At 42.5% G+C, this 19,418-nt stretch overlaps 2 protein-coding genes across 2 annotated transcripts; one reads left to right on the top strand and one right to left on the bottom strand.

Annotated features, from left to right (window-relative positions):
- The first annotated feature begins 380 nt into the window (after nt 1-380).
- Nucleotides 381-3,082, top strand: si:dkey-190g6.2 (coenzyme Q-binding protein COQ10 homolog B, mitochondrial). The gene is made up of 5 exons (XM_027008484.2): nt 381-746; nt 1,082-1,228; nt 1,794-1,986; nt 2,113-2,214; nt 2,304-3,082. The coding sequence occupies exons 1-5, from the start codon at nt 607-609 to the stop codon at nt 2,469-2,471; spliced, it is 750 nt and encodes a 249-aa protein (XP_026864285.2). The 5' UTR covers nt 381-606; the 3' UTR covers nt 2,472-3,082.
- Nucleotides 3,083-3,662: 580 nt separating this feature from the next.
- On the bottom strand, nt 3,663-19,047 carry cs (citrate synthase). The gene is made up of 11 exons (XM_027008481.2): nt 18,874-19,047; nt 14,247-14,294; nt 12,624-12,731; nt 10,317-10,382; nt 10,000-10,131; nt 9,521-9,709; nt 9,234-9,433; nt 8,514-8,643; nt 7,674-7,775; nt 6,797-7,006; nt 3,663-5,995 (listed from the first exon to the last, which is right to left on the bottom strand). The coding sequence occupies exons 1-11, from the start codon at nt 18,922-18,924 to the stop codon at nt 5,825-5,827; spliced, it is 1,407 nt and encodes a 468-aa protein (XP_026864282.2). The 5' UTR covers nt 18,925-19,047; the 3' UTR covers nt 3,663-5,824.
- Between the last annotated feature and the right edge of the window lie 371 nt (nt 19,048-19,418).

Raw genomic sequence — 19,418 nt, 5'->3', positions numbered from 1 at the left:
TTTTAATACTTGACAGCAAATCCAATGGAAAACGAAAAGTAATAATAAATAATAACTTTCTATTAACATTTTGTCAACTATTAAATTAACAGAGGGTGTGACGGACCTCTATTATGAAGTCTATCCTAGCATAGTTTTGTCCAACAGCGCCCCCCTATTGAGACAATGTAAGAAAACTAAATTGATAACAATCATTAATTTCTTCGCTGGTGTATTTTCTATTATTTTTCATCTTTATGGAAAGAAGACAGGAACTCCATTGTGTATATTTTGAATATTTATTATATCTTTTTTTCATCATGGTGATCGGCCAATGGCACGTTTGTCCTCCGGCGCACTTGGTGGCAGCGTTGAACATCATCCGCACACATAAATCCAAGTCACCGCAACTTTACGTTCTTGGGCTTTGCCAGGTTAGTCGACCTGCTGCTATCGCCGGAGGAACCGGCCGACGAGTTTGCTTCGCTTTAAAGACTGTATTTGTGCGTATCGCTATACTAACGGGACGCCCAGGCTTTTATGCAACCTGGTGGCCCAGGTTGAAAAGCGCCTGACACCCCAGCGATTAATCGGTGCAAATCTTCACGGCTTGGATCTTTCATTTGTATGGCTTTTGCCGGAAGCACCCGGCGTATGCCCGTGCTTGTGCGGACGTTAAGTGAGTTGTTTGAAATTGCCACTTTTCCTCCTGCTGCTCGCTCTGTGAGCACAGAAAGATGTCCGGGACGGATAAGGTGCCCAGTCAGGTAAGGCTTGATATTTGCTGGAATCAGTCACCTAGGACCAGTGGTGAGATGTTTGGTTTTCGGAGGTCTTCCTCTGGAATGCTGAAGCACCACGACAGATACACTACAGTTCTGCTTAATTCCTTCATTAAATGTCACTTTTAGTTCTTTTCAAGTTACAAGTGCAGTGCAAACCCTCAAAATGTCCTTACTTTGTGGCGTCTGTTCCTCTCAGCAGGACAAGGAACAGTAAAGGTTCGAGAGCGTGTGATACAAGCGTTTTTTACTGCTGTAAGGTTTACAGAATATACCATTACACACAATATGCCATGTAGCCAGTCTGTCTCCCTCAACAGGTACTTGTCGTCATGTGGAATTTTGATGACTAGGGCTCCAAGAATGCTCAGCTCTCAAGATGTAGAGCTGACACCCACTCATCACAGAAGACATTTTATTAGCCTTAGCAATAAGAGGAAGGAATACTCTGAGAGAAGGATAATAGGGTAAGGCATTGTTATCTTTATGGCCCTGATTCACACCCATTCTGCTTACTCACATTAGAACAAGTGTGTGCTTGAAGCCTGTCTTTCCCTTACATCAAATAATCACAAATGCACAATTCTTCTTTCACAGATGGTGTGCATGACCAGTTAGGATACTTGTATACAGTGAAACTAACACTGCTAAGACCTTTTTAGTGTAATTTGTTATGGATGGATGGCTATTCAAACTAGTATGCTCTCATCTGCTCAGTGTTTTAAAAATGAGGGCCAGAGCTATGATCTCTTTGCCCATGGCTTCTACCACTCAAACATTAACAGAGGGCTTTGCTGGACTGCATTTTGCCTAATTACATTAAGAATGGTCACTGCCAGTGCTGGTACTTGTGTGTGCGTAATCGGTGTCTAGTAGACCATCTCAATGTGTAACCCAGTAAGCAGTTTGTACTACAGGACAAATATAAAGAATGAGACGTATAGCTCCTGTATGTGCCTCAGCGTTTTACCAAGTCTGTCATAGTGAAGATGTACAATAGTAACCTTTCAAATACTCCTCATTTGGTCTTAGGTATTCAATGCAAGAGATGTATAATGTCGTAGCCAACGTGGATGACTACAGATATTTCGTGCCTTGGTGTAAGAAGTCCCAGACCATCTTGAGAAGGTCAGGCCATGCCAGAGCTGAGCTTGAGGTGGGCTTCCCCCCTGTAACTGAGCGCTACACATCTATGATCAGCTCTGTCCGCCCGCACCTCGTCAAAGTAAGTGCTGCTCTCTTTTGGCTGGGCATTTCAGCCCTGCGTTACAACCAGAAATACTCAAAAGTACTTTTGCCTGAGCTGTGTTTGGCTACTGCAGGTCTGAAGTTTTCGGTTGTTCTATGTTAGGCGGTGTGTACCGACGGCAAACTCTTTAATCACTTGGAAACAATATGGCGCTTCAGTCCTGGTATTCCAGGTTACCCCCGTACCTGCACAGTCGATTTCTCTGTGAGTAGCGCGTGTTCTGCTTAAATCTTTGGTTGTCCATCTTCTCTCATCTGCAAGTTCTTCTTCGTCTCTTCTTGCTCCCCTGCCAGATCTCGTTTGAGTTCCGCTCCCTGATACACTCTCACCTGGCAACGGTCTTCTTTGACGAAGTGGTGAAGCAGATGGTGGCCGCTTTCGAGCGCAGGGCGCACCACCTGTATGGACCCGACACCCCCATCCCACGAGAGCTCCTGTTCCATAAGATCCATCAAACGTGACGGTCACATGATCTTATGGAACATTACGCAATCACCACAAGTCTCAAATCTATTCAGGTTGCATGTCGGTAACTGTATGCACTAGACTGTGATGGACTTGCAACTCTTTACCTCACACAGGGTGGTTCCACTCTGCAAGTCCTAGGTATGATGCCTCGCTGAGTAAGCACTTCAGCTAACTTGGTTTCCCAAACCCTGGAAATGATGAATTCTGAGCTCAACATAATGGATTATGAACTGTGCTAAAAATGCAATGTGGAGTGAAGATCTTTATAAAGTCTGTGGCATCTTTGCATTACACATGATGCAACTTCAAGGGTTTTTTTTTTTTTTTTTTTTTTTAATACTTTGGTTTAAAGTAGGCCTAGGCTGCTGCAGTGTTCAATGTGCAAATAATGTGAAATTATCAGCTGCAAAATCACACTCTACGGTCACAAATTTCACACTCTAAGCTCATTACAGTGAAGTGAGAAATGTTTGTAGCAATGTTCATTTATTGTTCGTATAGTAGTATTGCAGCAAGTTATACTAGAAATATTTGGCATATTTTTCTTCCAATGACATGCCCAACTAAAATCGTAGGGTTTAAATAAAGGTCCACTGATGTTTAATCTTGTTTGTCTTACTTTTTGTGTTTCTAGAATTACCAGATTCAGTAGTGTGTTATTGCAGGCCTGGCAGGAACACTGAATTAGATGCATTCTCAGTGGTTGTCCATGATCAATACCTTTTTTATTTTATTTTTTTTCTTCTCCCCCCCCCATTATCTATGTATTCAGCTATGAACATAAGTAATATTTTCATGTTGCATGTCAGGCTGCATTTGAGACGGCTCATCTGAGAAATTGCACATTAAAAATAAGGGGGGGGGGGGGGGGGGGGAAAGTAACATTTAATTTAGTATTTGCTGTCTTGCATTTTGTTTCTACTAACTTACTTGGTACAGTGGCAGAGTTTCTGTTGCTGCCTTCTAAGCCATTTCCATCCTGTTTATCAACTCACAAATGATTCTGGTAAATCCTGTTGACCACAAATTGAAATTATTGATTTCAGACCTTTCCTGTGAATATTTTGGATTAAGGGTAGCACCATGAAACGAGGTACATCCACTGTGGAGTTTCTACTCTCCCTGTACTGATTTGAGGTGTCGACACCCGAGTCACATGTGTGAATAGGTCAGAACTCCATGCAGCCTTGGAAAGTATATTTATTCTGTATAGTATGTTTACATTTGGAGTGTACTGTGAATTCAAAATTGTCCTTGGGGATGCTAAAATTAAAAATAACTTTTGAGTGAAAATGGAAACATTTGGAAGACTGGTGAAGGTCTTAACATATCTACCTCTCTATCCCCCCCCAATCACTGTATTTATGTTTTGCTTAAAACTGTCAAGAAAGAAGAAAATCAAATCAATCAGAATTGAGACGAGACATTTCTCATTACTTGTCTTCAAAAAAAGTCTCTTTTCAAAAATGAGAAAAAAAAAAAAAAAAAAGATTGATCAAACCTGAGTGTCACCACTAATGATTCCTTGAAAGAAAATGTGATTGATTATACTCAACAAAAGGTCTGCTTGTTTTCACACCATTTGTCATGTACAGGGTTAGCAGAAGAAAAAAAAAAAAAAAAGCTCCATCATTTTTGTTAAAAACGTTTATTGGTTGTCAAGTTTACCCCATTTGTTTTGTTCACCTATGCTTCTCTCCCACTGAACCCAGTGGACTCGCCAGTCTCCCCACCTCCTCCCACCATCCTGGCTTCAAGAAATCTTCCCTCTGATCGTTTCAATTCCTCAATATATGAAATAACCTCACACAACAGCACACAAAAGCAAACCGAACAGACCTACGGGACAAACGCGCCGGTTACCTGGGGTTAATACGTCACAGATAATGAGCCAAAGAGTGCGAGAAGTTCTGACAGGGAAGGAGATCCTACTGTACCAGCATGTGGAGCGTTTATGGACCGGTCAGTTAACACCAAACATGCGAAGCAGTGTGGGTGCCTAGGAGCAAGCACGAAACAGCAGAACCAACCTGAGCCCCTCCTGAGGATAAACCCGTCTTGACCTGACCTGACCAGCAGCTTTGGGTTTATCTAGAAGCTGAAAAAGTAGTGGTGTTTTGGTTTCTTTTTTTTAAAGCAAAGCTTAAAGCATGGCTACTTTGTGCTAAGTGGTGAGGAAGAGCATGTAACACTCATCTTGATTTAGCAATATTTTATGTAGAATTAAGCTACTGCTATTTACAAAAACATAAATAAAAGCACAAATTATGCACTCACACAAAATGATCTAATTTCATTTGTACAAAATCCTAATTCAGAAAACTCTACATATGTCGATGCAACTCAACCCAGGGGGTGGGGAGGGTGTTATGACCCAACACAAAGAATTCACTACCAAGTGCTTGTTTTAGAGTAGCAGATCACTTAAGAACTTTTTGTATTCATAGACATACTGAGAAAATCATAATAGTAATTTGGGCCACGCACAATGAGAGCAATGTTTCAGCTTGCTTTTAAGATCCAACACTTAAGTTAACAAATGCCAAGTCCAAAAGTCCAAAGTTCAGAGCTATTGGTATCATCCTCTCCCTCCTCATCGGCATCGTTTGAGTTTCCCCAAAATGTCTACATGCAGAGGGAAAGATTAAACTAAAATGTAGGAGGTTATTTCAAATAAAGATGGGAAAAACCAGGGGATGGCCAAACACATGATTTGTTGAAGTCAGAAAGTGGTGCAAGAGAGAATTTAAAGGGGCAGTACCCTTTTAAGGGAATCACAAGCTTACTGAGCTGAAATGATTTAGTCATGAATTCACTCGTGTTTAAAAGGGGTTTGTTTTTGCCATTTGGAGTGTTCTTATACGAAAACATGTTTATAATATTGGGGGATGCCATGCCTGGCTGAACATCAAGGATCAGATTGGCTTCAAGATTACAAAATGTAACATGGGAACTGAGGAGATAAAAGTAACTGATGTTAAACTACGGCTGTAAAAAAAAGGGTCTGTTTATTCCCATAAAATATATACACATAAACCAAATGACACACTGAACAGCAGATATCTAATGCTACAGCATAAGTTCCCTGCTTAACGCACTGGTGAATGGTTAGTCCATTAAACCAGAATTCTTTTAATCAAACAAAACACAATGAGCCATGATCCAACAGCGGGTCTGTTTACGTTAGTCACACTATGTTCAGTAATAGTATTGATCAAAAAGGGCCTTTTTTCTTTTTTAGATCTAAGTGAATTTTAAAAGCGTACTGTCTCTTTGAATCCCTCACACCAGAGCTTGTTCTTAAAGTAGCCATGCCACCTTGCCCTTGACCCCACCTCCTCTGCTTCTAGCCAGACTTGTCTCCCACGAGGCCCATCAGTCCGTCTGTGCTCATGGACTTTGGTCGCTCTAGAGGGAAGCCCAGGGCTCTGCTCCACACCAGCTGGGCCAGCACGCCCAGGGCACGGGACACGCCGAACAGCACCGTGTAGTAGTTCATCTCAGTCATGCCATAATACTGTGCAACACACGCAACCACACACACACGCAGAGACAGAGACAGAGACAGAGAGAGAGAGCCCGTTAACCTATACAAGGCAACATGCATCAGAGCCAGCTTCATTTGTACAAATGAATTTTTTTAAAAAGGTAAGAATTTTAAAATGTGACAAACGACTGAAATCAAAAGGTTGAAAATTTGAGCTAGCCTGAATAGTAATTTAAAGGCTTCGAACGCCAATATCTACACTATGCAATGTTCCCAATCAAAATGAACAAAAAATTAATAAAAATAATTATAAACAACAACAATGGATAATTACTCACATATTATGCAGATTCATTATAGCTTAAACTATTTCTAGTAAGCAGCAACATTGTATTAATAATACACGATGTTGCAAATAAACAGAAATGCACCATTCAGTTTGACAAGCTGATAAAAGCTTTGCATGTGTATTGCGTGTAGCTGTACTTGTAGCTACCAAGGATTAAACATCCTAATAGTTGATATGATTGATCAAATATGTACCTCTACATATGAAATTACATGAGGCGAATGTTTGTGAATTTCTGACATGGTAACCTAAACCAGCTTTAATTTATTTTATATTCCTTTACTCTAAATATTCAAAACATTAACATCTCTAAACATAAAGTAGTTGATCTTACTTTTGAAGCTTTCTGAGGTCACAACCTGAAGCTTCAGAATACCGAATTAAGATACGAAGACCATTGTAACCGAGACTAAGCCAAATACTGAACAGTTCAGGGAAACCCTACTGAAAACCCACGCACACGCACACGCACAGGGCCTGACCTGTAGGAGCACGCCGCTGTGGGCGTCCACGTTGGGCCAGGGGTTCTTGGCCTTGCCCTGCTCCAGCAGTACGTTGGGCACGATCTTGTAGAGCTGAGACACTAGCTTGAACATGGGGTCGCTGGGCAGGTGCTTCAGGGCAAACTCACGCTGGCACGTGTAGCGCGGGTCGGTCTTTCTCAGCACGGCGTGCCCGTAGCCAGGCACCACCTGGCGTGTTCGTGCGAGAGAACGGACAGGTTTAGTGCAACAGCGCACTACGGCCCCTCAAGGTCGGTCACGTCATCCAAACAGTTAAACGCATTATACGCGTTTCTCATCTACGTACATGTCGAATATCCCTCTTATACCTTCACTGTTTTACCTTTTTTATTTGTGCTTCGTTTCGTTATCTACCACTTCGTTGTGGGTATCTGCATATAGTCCAGTGTGATGGCTTAGATGGTTTGGCATGTTACAAGTGTACTAACCAAGACACTCCTCATATCAGGCTAACCAAACCGAATCTGACTAATCTCTAAAATGTAAATTCTGCGTGCTGGTGTGTTGCCTAGCAGTATATGAACCTAGATGCTGTTATCATTTTGAGAGTTTTAGTGTTGGCATAGATTTAAAACACAACTTGGCTGAGTAACTGCTTTTTTGGCAACATTTGTTCAGAGTACTGCTATGATATGACTGAAGTATGGAGGGTTTTGCTATGGATGTTTGTTCATTCAAAACTTTTCCAAAGGTTTTCTGCACTTTGATCGTGCTCATGTTAAACAGGTGCAGAGAGAGCAAAACAGTTTTAATAAAAAAAAGGACATTAATAGACAGAAACATACAGATGTGTGTGTGTGTGTGTGTGTGCGTGTGTGTGTACGTGTGTTCTCACCCTGCCAGACTTAAGTGTGTTCCAGATGTAATCCCTCATCTTTTCATCAGACACTTCTCCACCCAGTTCTTTCTGCAGGGCCGTCAGCCACACTAGCACCTCCTGCAGGACACAAAGGACTAGTCTTCACACCCAGAAAACGTTCCAATGCTTAGCAACATGTTTTAACATTTCTAACATGTTTAACATGGAAAATGTTGGAAATAAATATATATATATATATATATTTTTTTAAATATAAGTTAAAGTTATTCATCCATATAAAGGCCTAGGGAAACTAAATGCTTTTCCTTCCAATTAGGTTGGTCCTTCTCGTCACCACATAATGTACGTATATAAAGTTTGTCGTAAGAATATCGTCCCAAACTATTCTAAAATATACAAAGCAGTTTCTCCCTTTCCAATGTAGAATGGGTGGTCAAAGGTTAGGAAGCTTTACATAGGCTGCATTGCCATTTGGTACAGGAAAACCCAATGGTCTACACTTCCGTTCACTGTCCACTGATTTAGCCATTTGTGCCTAAGCCTATAGTTTAGTTTTCAGCATGAAAACAAACATTCCATCAGCACGCAGGTACAAAGTGGTGCAAGAAATTCAGAGTTATTGCAGGCTGTGTGAGTTTAACTGTGCACCGTCAAGCAAGTCTGCACACTGGAATATCAGGACCACGCCCAGACTGTTCTCAGCTAAGACTGACAAGCCGTTTAGGTGGTTTTTCAAGAGTTTCACATTTTGGTTTCTTTTTTTTTTTAATATCAAATTTCGATTCTGATTCTGAGATCTGTTCTGAGCAGTCACTCAGTTCATCAGGAGTGACAGGATTCAAGTTAGGCTCATACCTGATTGGCTAATCCGTGCAAGGGCCCAGCCAGGCCGTTCATGGCTGCGCTGAATGAGAGGTAGGGGTCAGACAGAGCACTGCCCACCAGGTGACTGGTGTGTGCGCTGACATTGCCACCCTCATGATCACTGAAAGACAGACAGACAGACAGACTTATCAAAAAGCCATTAAGTGCATGTTCAAAATATCAAAGTATTTCAAAAAGTAAGATTACTGATGGCTTACTGACCAATAACAAGAGATATGAGGCACTTTTTTCTTTGATACTTTAATAAAAAGGTGTAGGAGGAATCCATTGGAGAACCAAGTCAAATGACCAAATGGGAAACAAATGTTGTTTTAAGGCTGTAGGTTTCTAGCTACCAGTCATTAAGAGAGTTCAGCCTTGTACAGGGATGCCATCTTGCAAAAACAAAACCAGGTGAAATGACTAAAGTTTTCTTCTAATGCAGCTTGAGTCTTTTTGAAAAGTAGGTTTAAAAAAACCCCCACAAACTTATTTAAATCTTTATTCATTTACTTTTTTAAGTGGAATCTCTACATACTGACTTCTCATTTCTTGGTCACCCCCCCCCCCCCCAATCAGTTCAAAGGCACAATTTTAAATGAAGCTGGCATGGTTTTGCCAAGATGAAAGTCACCAGAGCCTGGCTAATAAAGAGCAAGTGTCAAGCCTTGTGTTGACAAGGGAAGCCCCGAAGTCAGCTTGAGTGGCTACCTGTGGATGGTCAGGTAAAGCCTCATGAGTTCGGTGAACTTGGGCTCGCTGTATCCCAGCATATTGGTAAAATTGTGGGACCAGTCCAGGTTGGAGTCGATGGCATCGATGCTGCTGCCCTCGCGGTACAGATTGCGGTAGATCTTTGCGGCCACGCACGGGAGCTTGGCGATCAGGTCCATGGAGTCCTCGTAGACAAACTAAAGCAGAAAGAGGTTAATGAGCACATTCATGAGGGACAGGGGTGGCGTGGCGTGGGTTCATTGCGCCGGTACTGTCTGCGTCACCTCCCAGTACTTGCTCTTGTGGACTCCCTCGGAGTAAGCTCGGGCAAAGTTGCTCTCGCTGTTCAGGGCCGTGATTGCTGCGCTGAACTGGGACATGGGGTGCAGGTTGGTGGGGAAGTTGTCCAGCATGGTGACCACGTGAGAGGGGAGGGCAGCGCGCTTCGCCCATTCCTTAGACAACCAGCCGGCCTGTGGACGGGCAGGGCTGGGTGAGGGTGGCACCGGTCACTGAGGCTAGCTAACTCTTACTCCCCTATTTTAGTGACTATAAACCTGAATGAGTTTCCACAGACCCCCCAAACAAGATTGAAAACGACAAAAATGAATGGCCCTGTATTCCACACAGGTCCTCAACATGACCAAGGCTGTGCTATAAACTACTGAAATGACAAAAAACCCGATTTTTAAAAGTACGTAGAACAGAAGCCCTGTAATACATTACCAGATGATGTCCTTCCTGTGCGAGCAAACCTTCTCACCTGTTCCTCGGTGGGCACTTGGCCAGTGACCAGCAGCCAGAAGAGTCCTTCAGGCAAAGGCTCCTCCCCCCCTGCAGCTTTTGGCAACAGCTGCTGACACTCTGGAATACTGTAGCCACGGAAACGGATACCCTGACAACACACAAGTCCACAGACACAGGTTCAGTGGGTGGGCCCCATTTATCTGGATGAGGTTAAGAAGCTCTCTACAAAAAGTCAAATCAATCAATTATTGATCCAAATTGGGTACTCCATGGATGTGTGTATTAATGGCTAATGCAAAGTTTAATCCATCCACAAAACAACATGCCACTTACTTCATCTGGATCGAGTACTGAAGTCTCATATACCAAACCCTTCATGCCTCTCATTCCTCCATAGACCTGTTTCTCACACACACACACACACACACACACACACACACACACACACACACACACACAAGTTTGTCAATAATCAATCATTCAATTCTAAATATATAATGAAATATTCTAACTTTTATTTTTAAAAAATCCAAAAAAACCAAACACAATCCCAAGAATATATCAACAATCTTCAAGTGAATTAAATCATAGCCAAATATTTGTGGCCTGTGTAATTATAATAATTAGATTTCCCTGACACAATAAGCTGGGAGGTTCGATCGCCCTGATGACCAAAGGTATGCAACCAAACAGACTCTGCTTAACAGCAGACAGCTATCTGTGTGGACGCATCGCACCATGACCTTAGCAGCCCTGGATACACAGGCTGACCAATCAGAGCACTGGAGATGCTTACATACGTTGGCGTAATCTAAGATGTAAAGCTAACAGAAGAAAGAAAGAAAGAAAGAAAGAAAGAAAGAAAGAAAGAAAGAAAGAAAGAAAAAGAAAGAAAGAAAAAGAAAGAAAGAAAGAAAAAGAAAGAAAGAAAGAAAAAGAAAGAAAGAAAGAAAAAGAAAGAAAGAAAGAAAAAGAAAGAAAAAAAGAAAAAGAAAGAAAGAAAGAAAAAGAAAGAAAAAAAGAAAAAGAAAGAAAAAAAGAAAAAGAAAGAAAAAGAAAGAAAGAAAGAAAAAGAAAGAAAGAAAAAGAAAGAAAGAAAGAAAAAGAAAGAAAGAAAGAAAAAGAAAGAAAGAAAGAAAAAGAAAGAAAGAAAAAGAAAGAAAGAAAGAAAAAGAAAGAAAGAAAAAGAAAGAAAGAAAGAAAAAGAAAGAAAGAAAGAAAAAGAAAGAAAGAAAGAAAAAGAAAGAAAGAAAGAAAAAGAAAGAGCGAGGAAAAGAGGTGGAACAGGCCGACAGTTTAGTCACCTATGAATCAGAGGACGGTCCTTACTCAACGTAGTTTTACTAATAACACTAATAAAGATGGCCAAGTTTTGGGAATGTTGTCAGAGCGTTTTTACTTCCCTTTTTAAAATAGCCCCAAAAAAAAAAAATGTAACGCGTGAATGTGAATGTATTTAATGATCTGAAGTACTCTAACTCAAATGTCACCATTTTAAAATAATAAATTAAAAACTAATTTAATAAAAATAAAAAATGAGTGGCTACACTATGCTTCTTTGCATTTAAGGATCTGCAGCCTCTGTAAGTAAAGCATCTAACTGAAACTATCTAAAAAGCAATTAGGTATCAAGTGCAAGATGACTGGAGCTCAGGTAAACAAACAACGCCCCAACAAAGCCCCAAACAAAGAGTTTCACTTTAACAGGATGTACAGCTGAGCAGCATGTTACAATAAATACCAAAAGCTGGCTTGAAATAACTTGAAAGGCCAGTGGCAAGTCCCCAATGGAAATTATTTTTCTACAGACTTCATCTGTAGGTCTCGGAAACTGGTCGAAAAGGTTTGAAAAGGTTTTCGGGCACAAACAACAAGCTATATAAAACAGTGAATGACGAATGATGGCTGTACTGAAAATAAAAGATTAACAGAGAACTGAATTTCCAGGTAATAAGATCCCACCATCTGCCACTACTATAGGAATTACCTTTTTAAAATGTGAGAAGAGCAAAAAAAGTTCAAATCAACAAATTAATACAATTTACTCATAATATTAATACTGTGTTTAGGAGCAACAGTGGCTAAGCAACATTAACAGACAAGCTAGTGAGCCCACAGCACAGTGAGCCCGTTTTAATAGTCAGATTGGCCTAAATGTTCAAGCCCTCGAAACAGACTGTATCCTACTTAAAGCATCAAAAACAAACACTTAGCCAATTTAAGATTTTCCTGAATAGAACCGAGTTTTGCAAATCTGTTAATAAATGTGCTGGGTGTGTCTATGAATTTGGTTACCAGTAACTACCTGTTTAATTTTTTAATAAAATCATTGATAATTTAATTAAAAAGGTAGCAAACAAGGCTAATACTACAAGTGTGAACCAGACACAGCTAAAGAGGTGGGCAAAAATTAAACTCTGAATTTTATTAGGCATGCTTATACTAAATCAATTAATTAATTAAGGATTTTCCCAATTTTTGAATGGCCTCATTTATGTGCCTGTCAAAATCTTGGATGACTACCAACATCCGATGAATTGTTTTGATTACGCAGGCGCCTGCATATTTGGCTCCCTCAATAAAACAGGTGCCAGCAAAAGTTGCTTATTTTTTAAAACGGCAGTAATTAAACTGTCTCACCATATCCACAGTGATTTGGCCGATGGTGGTTTTTCCATACTGCTGCTTGAAGTTCTTGATCCTAGTCTGTTCTTTGGGGATCAGATCTGCCAACACATCTTTCAAATTCTGTAAAGGTCAAGAGGTTAGAGGGTCAATAGATGGTCTAAATAATTGTCCTTACAGTTCAAATGCCTTTTGAGGAATCTAGTAAAAAAAAGGGGAGAAAAAAAAAAAAAGACCTGTGACCTTATTGGTCTAGTCACATGATGGTCACAGAAAGACAAAGGTAAACAAAGAAAAGTGCCATGCACCCTAATCCAGAGGTGATGACTGGGTCTGAGAGCTTGGTGTGGGGTGGCCTGGTGCATTTTCAGTATGAGAGTCTCAGAGGTGTGATGACCGGGTCTGAGAGCTTGGTGTGGGGTGGCCTGGTGCATTTTCAGTACGAGAGGCTCAGAGGTGTGATGACCGGGTCTGAGAGCTTGGTGTGGTGTGGCCTGGTGCATTTTCAGTACGAGAGTCTCAGAGGTGTGATGACCGGGTCTGAGACCTTGGTGTGGGGTGGCCTGGTGCATTTTCAGTACGAGAGGCTCAGAGGTGTGATGACCGGGTCTGAGAGCTTGGTGTGGTGTGGCCTGGTGCATTTTTCAGTACGAGAGGCTCAGAGGTGTGATGACCGGGTCTGAGAGCTTGGTGTGGTGTGGCCTGGTGCATTTTCAGTACGAGAGGCTCAGAGGTGTGATGACCGGGTCTGAGAGCTTGGTGTGGGGTGGCCTGGTGCATTTTCAGTACGAGAGGCTCAGAGGTGTGATGACCGGGTCTGAGAGCTTGGTGTGGGGTGGCCTGGTGCATTTTCAGTACGAGAGGCTCAGAGGTGTGATGACCGGGTCTGAGAGCTTGGTGTGGTGTGGCCTGGTGCATTTTCAGTACGAGAGTCTCAGAGGTGTGATGACCGGGTCTGAGACCTTGGTGTGGGGTGGCCTGGTGCATTTTCAGTACGAGAGGCTCAGAGGTGTGATGACCGGGTCTGAGAGCTTGGTGTGGTGTGGCCTGGTGCATTTTCAGTACGAGAGGCTCAGAGGTGTGATGACCGGGTCTGAGAGCTTGGTGTGGTGTGGCCTGGTGCATTTTCAGTACGAGAGGCTCAGAGGTGTGATGACCGGGTCTGAGAGCTTGGTGTGGGGTGGCCTGGTGCATTTTCAGTACGAGAGGCTCAGAGGTGTGATGACCGGGTCTGAGAGCTTGGTGTGGGGTGGCCTGGTGCATTTTCAGTACGAGAGGCTCAGAGGTGTGATGACCGGGTCTGAGAGCTTGGTGTGGTGTGGCCTGGTGCATTTTCAGTACGAGAGGCTCAGAGGTGTGATGACCGGGTCTGAGAGCTTGGTGTGGTGTGGCCTGGTGCATTTTCAGTACGAGAGGCTCAGAGGTGTGATGACCGGGTCTGAGAGCTTGGTGTGGGGTGGCCTGGTGCATTTTCAGTACGAGAGGCTCAGAGGTGTAATGACCGGGTCTGAGAGCTTGGTGTGGTGTGGCCTGGTGCATTTTCAGTACGAGAGGCTCAGAGGTGTGATGACCGGGTCTGAGAGCTTGGTGTGGGGTGGCCTGGTGCATTTTCAGTACGAGAGGCTCAGAGGTACTTACTGTGGACGCACTGGCTTTTCTGGCGGACACAACGATACATGCTGAAGTCTGAGGAACACAAAGAAAGCAGAAAGAAAATTATAAACATAAACCATATTGCAGCAAAGAAACAGCAGTGTTAAGCATTATAAAATAGACCATTGCATACACTTTCACTTTTTAAGGTGCAGACACATTTACATAACCTTTATATCAATCATCATTTCTGTGTATTTAGTTACAGATACACCAGTGATTAATATTCCACTCATCTAGCTAAATGATCAGGACACAGCTCCGACAAATGAAGGTAATGGATTCTTATTATGAATAAGGCTATGATTCTCTCTCGATCAATTCTGCGTTAATTCACAAAATTCCCCAACAGGCTTATGGATAAACCAAGGCTGAACCCAAAGAGCCTCAGTGTTTGCAAAAAAGCATGTAGAAGTATGTAAAATATATTCTTTTCAAGGGAACCATTAAAACCAATGACATTAACATTTTATAATTCACCGTGTTAATTATATTTGATATTGTACAAAATATACTCATTAAGTAGCAGTGTTATATATAAAAATGTGATGTAAATTAAATAACTGAAAATGTTCAACCCCTGCAAAGGTTACTTGGGTCAGTCTTATTCAGATGGGGTATCTGCACAGGTCACATGCTGCAATCGCATATGGAGATGCACACCAGCAGTGCACTACTGATACTATGTATAAGTGGTGCATAAACCAAAGATACTGCGTGTAATAAAAAAATAATAACAACACACTAGATGGGTTCATATATTTAACTTAATAAATGGTTGTTGCATTAAAATAAAATCATGGGGTTCCCACCACTGCCAATTTTTAATCACACCACTTCATCAGAATGGAATACAGAATTTTTAAAAAGCAGAGCAGTAATCATTACTACAAGACCTACAGGACACAGCATGTCAGAGTTTCATACAAAATCTTACAGGCTTCCTGTGACCATGGCCAAATGACACACAAACATTCAGGTCATAGGCAATCTGCGGAATTCTACCATGTCTGAAACAAAAAATCACATGCTTACCAATGTTATGCAAGGAGGGGGAAGGACAACTCATCTACCCACTGGCAGTCATCTCCTAATCTAACGCTCAAGATGAGTTATTGGGCTCCAGCTCTGAGCCAAAGTCCATCAGACAGTTTACCTCTGCAGCACTGATGGAAGAGGAAACAAGGTTTTTCCATCTCTGGCTATGGTGCAAATATTTCCACTGACACCACCAGGATATTTCCAGAAATGCCCAAACAAAGTGACCACCAAGGTACCGATCAACCAATCAGATCTGTTAGAGCTCAGACACAAGCTATTTTGCTTTACACTAAATCATAATCCATATCCAATACACTAGGGTCAAACTATGCACAAAATAAATTCAGTACGACTCAAACACAATCTGCAAAGACCCAAGGAAAAGACCAAACAGTAGATGACTGCCCTGGATTAAAGACTAAACAGAGAAGGCCACTGCGTTGGACTAAAATCCAAACAGTATTACCGCACTGGATTAAAGTGGACAAGGACTGCGCAGACTGGAGTCAGATAGGGAAACACGTTTTTGAACACAAGCCAGTAATCCCTCTGCAATGGCTATCTCAAACAGGTCAGTGTTCTGAAACCCTATACCCCTGCCCATCGGGGGGCTAAACATAACCAGGACCTAAATAAAAAGTAGCCTCTTAGGTCCTTCCCACACTTCATAATGGGTGCAAAATATTGCCCACTGCAATTTGTTGCTGACTGACTTCATGTGATAGCTTTGAGGTGATTCTACTATAATTAAAGTCACCCGCACTTTACCTACCAAAGGAGAGACCGTGGCCAGATCAGATGAGGGAGATTATGTAACACAACCGGCAGCTTCTACTGTCCTGTCTGCAGATTGTCTTTAAACCAAATGACTGTTTAATGACAGTGTGGACTAAACCAGCCTTATCAGAGCACCATCAAATAGGCCTACCCCTTCCAGTGACCTTGAAAACCATTTCAAGGCAAATGGTATCAGATAGAAGCGAGAAAAAATAAAAAATAAAGGTTCTCAGTAACCTTTGACCCACTTCTGGTCCAAAACCTTCTGCGGTGTGCAGCAAGCCAGAGTCATGATACGAACAGTGGGACCTTCCTAGGGAGAGTGCTGGCAGGAAACTACAAAGATGTGAAACAGCGGCAATGGCTTTAACACAGGAATGCTGTTAGAGTACTGAGGATATTTCAGGGCCCTCTAAAACAGAGAAGAATCTGAGAGTACAAAATGATGTCCCAAAAGTCACCAGGTCAAAAACAGTCATGAGCTAAATAGATCCATCTTTAAAACAAATCCATTAAAAACAAACACAGAGGGCCTTCCCATTCTATGGGTATTAAATTTGTCAAGCTTAACTACAAAAAACACCAAATATTATGCAAGACACAAAACTTTCCCATCAAAGTAAAGATTAAAAATAAAAGAGAGAATGCCACTATAGCTCTATCAGAGCACGAGTTGCACCCAGTCAGGAGCTTAAAATGCAGCTGACTTATCAACATCTGAATTACTTACAAATAGCAGCCGTTCCCTCTACTCTAACATCATTTTGTTTACCCTCAACAGCTTACACTGTACAAGCTAAAGCAGTTTACAAACCTCCATAGGCCATCTTCAAAACCAGAAAAGAGAAAAAAGGGGGAAAGGAGGACATTCAGCCAAACACGTTTTACTTTGCAAGGCATGGTTACTCTGGGAGAAAAAAAAACAAGCACTGGAGATCATATCCACCTCCTCAATATAATGGGAAATTAAAGTCTCCCCTTATTGCAAGCACGGTGGATAGACATGGAAAGCAGGGACAGGATCTATTATGTATTAGTACTCACACATTGTAACCATATGGCTTACTCATATTCATGAAAAATATATTGTAAGGCTCATGTTATAAGGCAACAATACTCTTTCAGGAGAGGATAGCGAATCTTTGAAGCGCACAAATTCCCTGCTACAATACCACTTAACCTTATGCCAAAAGCATCAAGTACAGTTCTGAATGACGACTGCTGCGCACATGACGTCTGCTTACTGACACAGCTCTAGGGAACCGTAGTACGGCCTCTTGTCTGCTTACTGACAGAGCTCTAGGGAACCGTAGTACGGCCTCTTGTCTGCTTACTGACAGAGCTCTAGGGAACCGTAGTACGGCCTCTTGTCTGCTTACTGACAGAGCTCTAGGGAACCGTAGTACGGCCTCTTGTCTGCTTACTGACAGAGCTCTAGGGAACCGTAGTACGGCCTCTTGTCTGCTTACTGACAGAGCTCTAGGGAACCGTAGTACGGCCTCTTGTCTGCTTACTGACACAGCTCTAGGGAACCGTAGTACGGCCTCTTGTCTGCTTACTGACAGAGCTCTAGGGAACCGTAGTACGGCCTCTTGTCTGGTTACTGACAGAGCTCTAGGGAACCGTAGTACGGCCTCTTGTCTGGTTACTGACAGAGCTCTAGGGAACCGTAGTACGGCCTCTTGTCTGCTTACTGACAGAGCTCTAGGGAACCGTAGTACGGCCTCTTGTCTGCTTACTGACAGAGCTCTGGGGAACCGTAGTACGGCCTCTTGTCTGGTTACTGACAGAGCTCTAGGGAACCGTAGTACGGCCTCTTGTCTGGTTACTGACAGAGCTATAGGGAACCGTAGTACGGCCTCTTGTCTGGTTACTGACAGAGCTATAGGGAACCGTAGTACGGCCTCTTGTCTGGTTACTGACAGAACTATAGGGAACCGTAGTACGGCCTCTTGTCTGGTTACTGACAGAGCTCTAGGGAACCGTAGTACGGCCTCTTGTCTGGTTACTGACAGAGCTCTAGGGAACCGTAGTACGGCCTCTTGTCTGGTTACTGACAGAACTCTAGGGAACCGTAGTATGGCCTCTTGCTTTTTAATACCCTCAGCAACGCAAGGAGCTGGCAGTTAGCCGGGCATGATCTCTTCAGGAAGGAAGGTTATCAGAGATACATGAGCGATATATTTAACTTGCCATGGTTAAGGACATTCTAATGATCCAAAGACGCAAACATTATAAGAAAACAGTTAGGGATGACAGCTAAATTAAACGACAATAGCGACAAATCGGGACCTTTGCTTTTGGCTTCCTGGTGAGCTAGTTAGCCTAGCTTTGTTCCAACCACAGCCCACTGCTCCTCATGCTGTAGCTGTCCTAACCTAGCTAACATTTCTCCCTAGCAACTTAGCTAACATTTCTCCATAGCAAGCTTGCTGGCCAGATGCAGAACAAAAGATGTTATCACCGACACCGGACTACCGTACCCTGTCGGGTAACCGGCCATCTGCTACTCCAGAAGAGCTCTGGAAGACTTGATAGTTCACAGCTAGGCTAAAGCTAACTTAGCTATCACAACAGCGTTAGCTAGCTGCTCATTTATCTGGCGGTCGTTTTATCTTGTTAAGTTAGCTCAACTGTGCGGCAGGCTGCTACCTTTGTCAAAGCAGAAAAAGGCGTATTATTGGGGACAATTTTGTTTGAAAACGTTAAACTGTCTTAAACCAAGGAAGCTTAGCTAGCCAACTCGCAAGCCACCTAACTAGTCCGCTTACTGGTCTTAGTAAACGATTCTTACCTTTGAATTGAGAAGTCTTGGCGCTACCCTGCTGATAGTAAGAAAAGACATAATGCCAGTGTGTGTATATGGGAATATTAGCGATTATTATTATTAATCGATCCGCTGCCGGTGCGCCACGGAAATGGTTGAAGGTGCCCCTGTTGGTAGTGAAGGTTGAAAAGGGACTCTGGGCCCGGACGTGGTGACCGTTGGGATTGGATGGGGAAACCGCGCAGAGCTGCGTTATTGGCCGGACGAGTGTACAGCGCAATTTTATTGGTAGTTGGGGGTCATCGCGTTTTAATATGATTGGTTCAAGACCGGCGAGCCTTAATTTAATATTTTGCGTAATAGGTGGTCGAGGAAATGCCAGCGGATAAAGCTAAGTGCAAGCGCATTGGGTGGAGCGACTGTTTCCGCAGGCATTTAGAAACTCGAGTACAGCATCTTTCGCTGAAATGCGCACCCGAAAAAATGGTTTTGTTCCCTTTCATTTTATGTATTTGATATTGCACGGTCGGATCGAATTGTTACCAAAAAATAAAATGTCGTGATATTAAGAG

The sequence above is a fragment of the Electrophorus electricus genome, chromosome 22, assembly GCF_013358815.1.
Source record: "Electrophorus electricus isolate fEleEle1 chromosome 22, fEleEle1.pri, whole genome shotgun sequence".
In the NCBI taxonomy this organism is placed as follows: domain Eukaryota; kingdom Metazoa; phylum Chordata; class Actinopteri; order Gymnotiformes; family Gymnotidae; genus Electrophorus; species Electrophorus electricus.
Note: the sequence above shows the minus strand (reverse complement) of the source record. Positions and strands in the feature narration are given on the sequence as shown.

Excerpts from the sequence above, each read along its gene's own strand:
- si:dkey-190g6.2 (XM_027008484.2), top strand. The coding sequence starts at position 607 with ATGGCTTTTGCCGGAAGCACCCGGCGTATGCCCGTGCTTGTGCGGACG. Across the intron at positions 1,987-2,112 it reads TCCGCCCGCACCTCGTCAAA|GCGGTGTGTACCGACGGCAA; the intron begins GTAAGTGCTGCT and ends GTTCTATGTTAG. Across the intron at positions 2,215-2,303 it reads CCTGCACAGTCGATTTCTCT|ATCTCGTTTGAGTTCCGCTC; the intron begins GTGAGTAGCGCG and ends CTCCCCTGCCAG.
- cs (XM_027008481.2), bottom strand. The coding sequence starts at position 18,924 with ATGTCTTTTCTTACTATCAGCAGGGTAGCGCCAAGACTTCTCAATTCA. Across the intron at positions 12,732-14,246 it reads GAAAAGCCAGTGCGTCCACA|AATTTGAAAGATGTGTTGGC; the intron begins GTAAGTACCTCT and ends TGACCTTTACAG. Across the intron at positions 9,710-9,999 it reads AAGTGCCCACCGAGGAACAG|GCCGGCTGGTTGTCTAAGGA; the intron begins GTGAGAAGGTTT and ends GCCCGTCCACAG.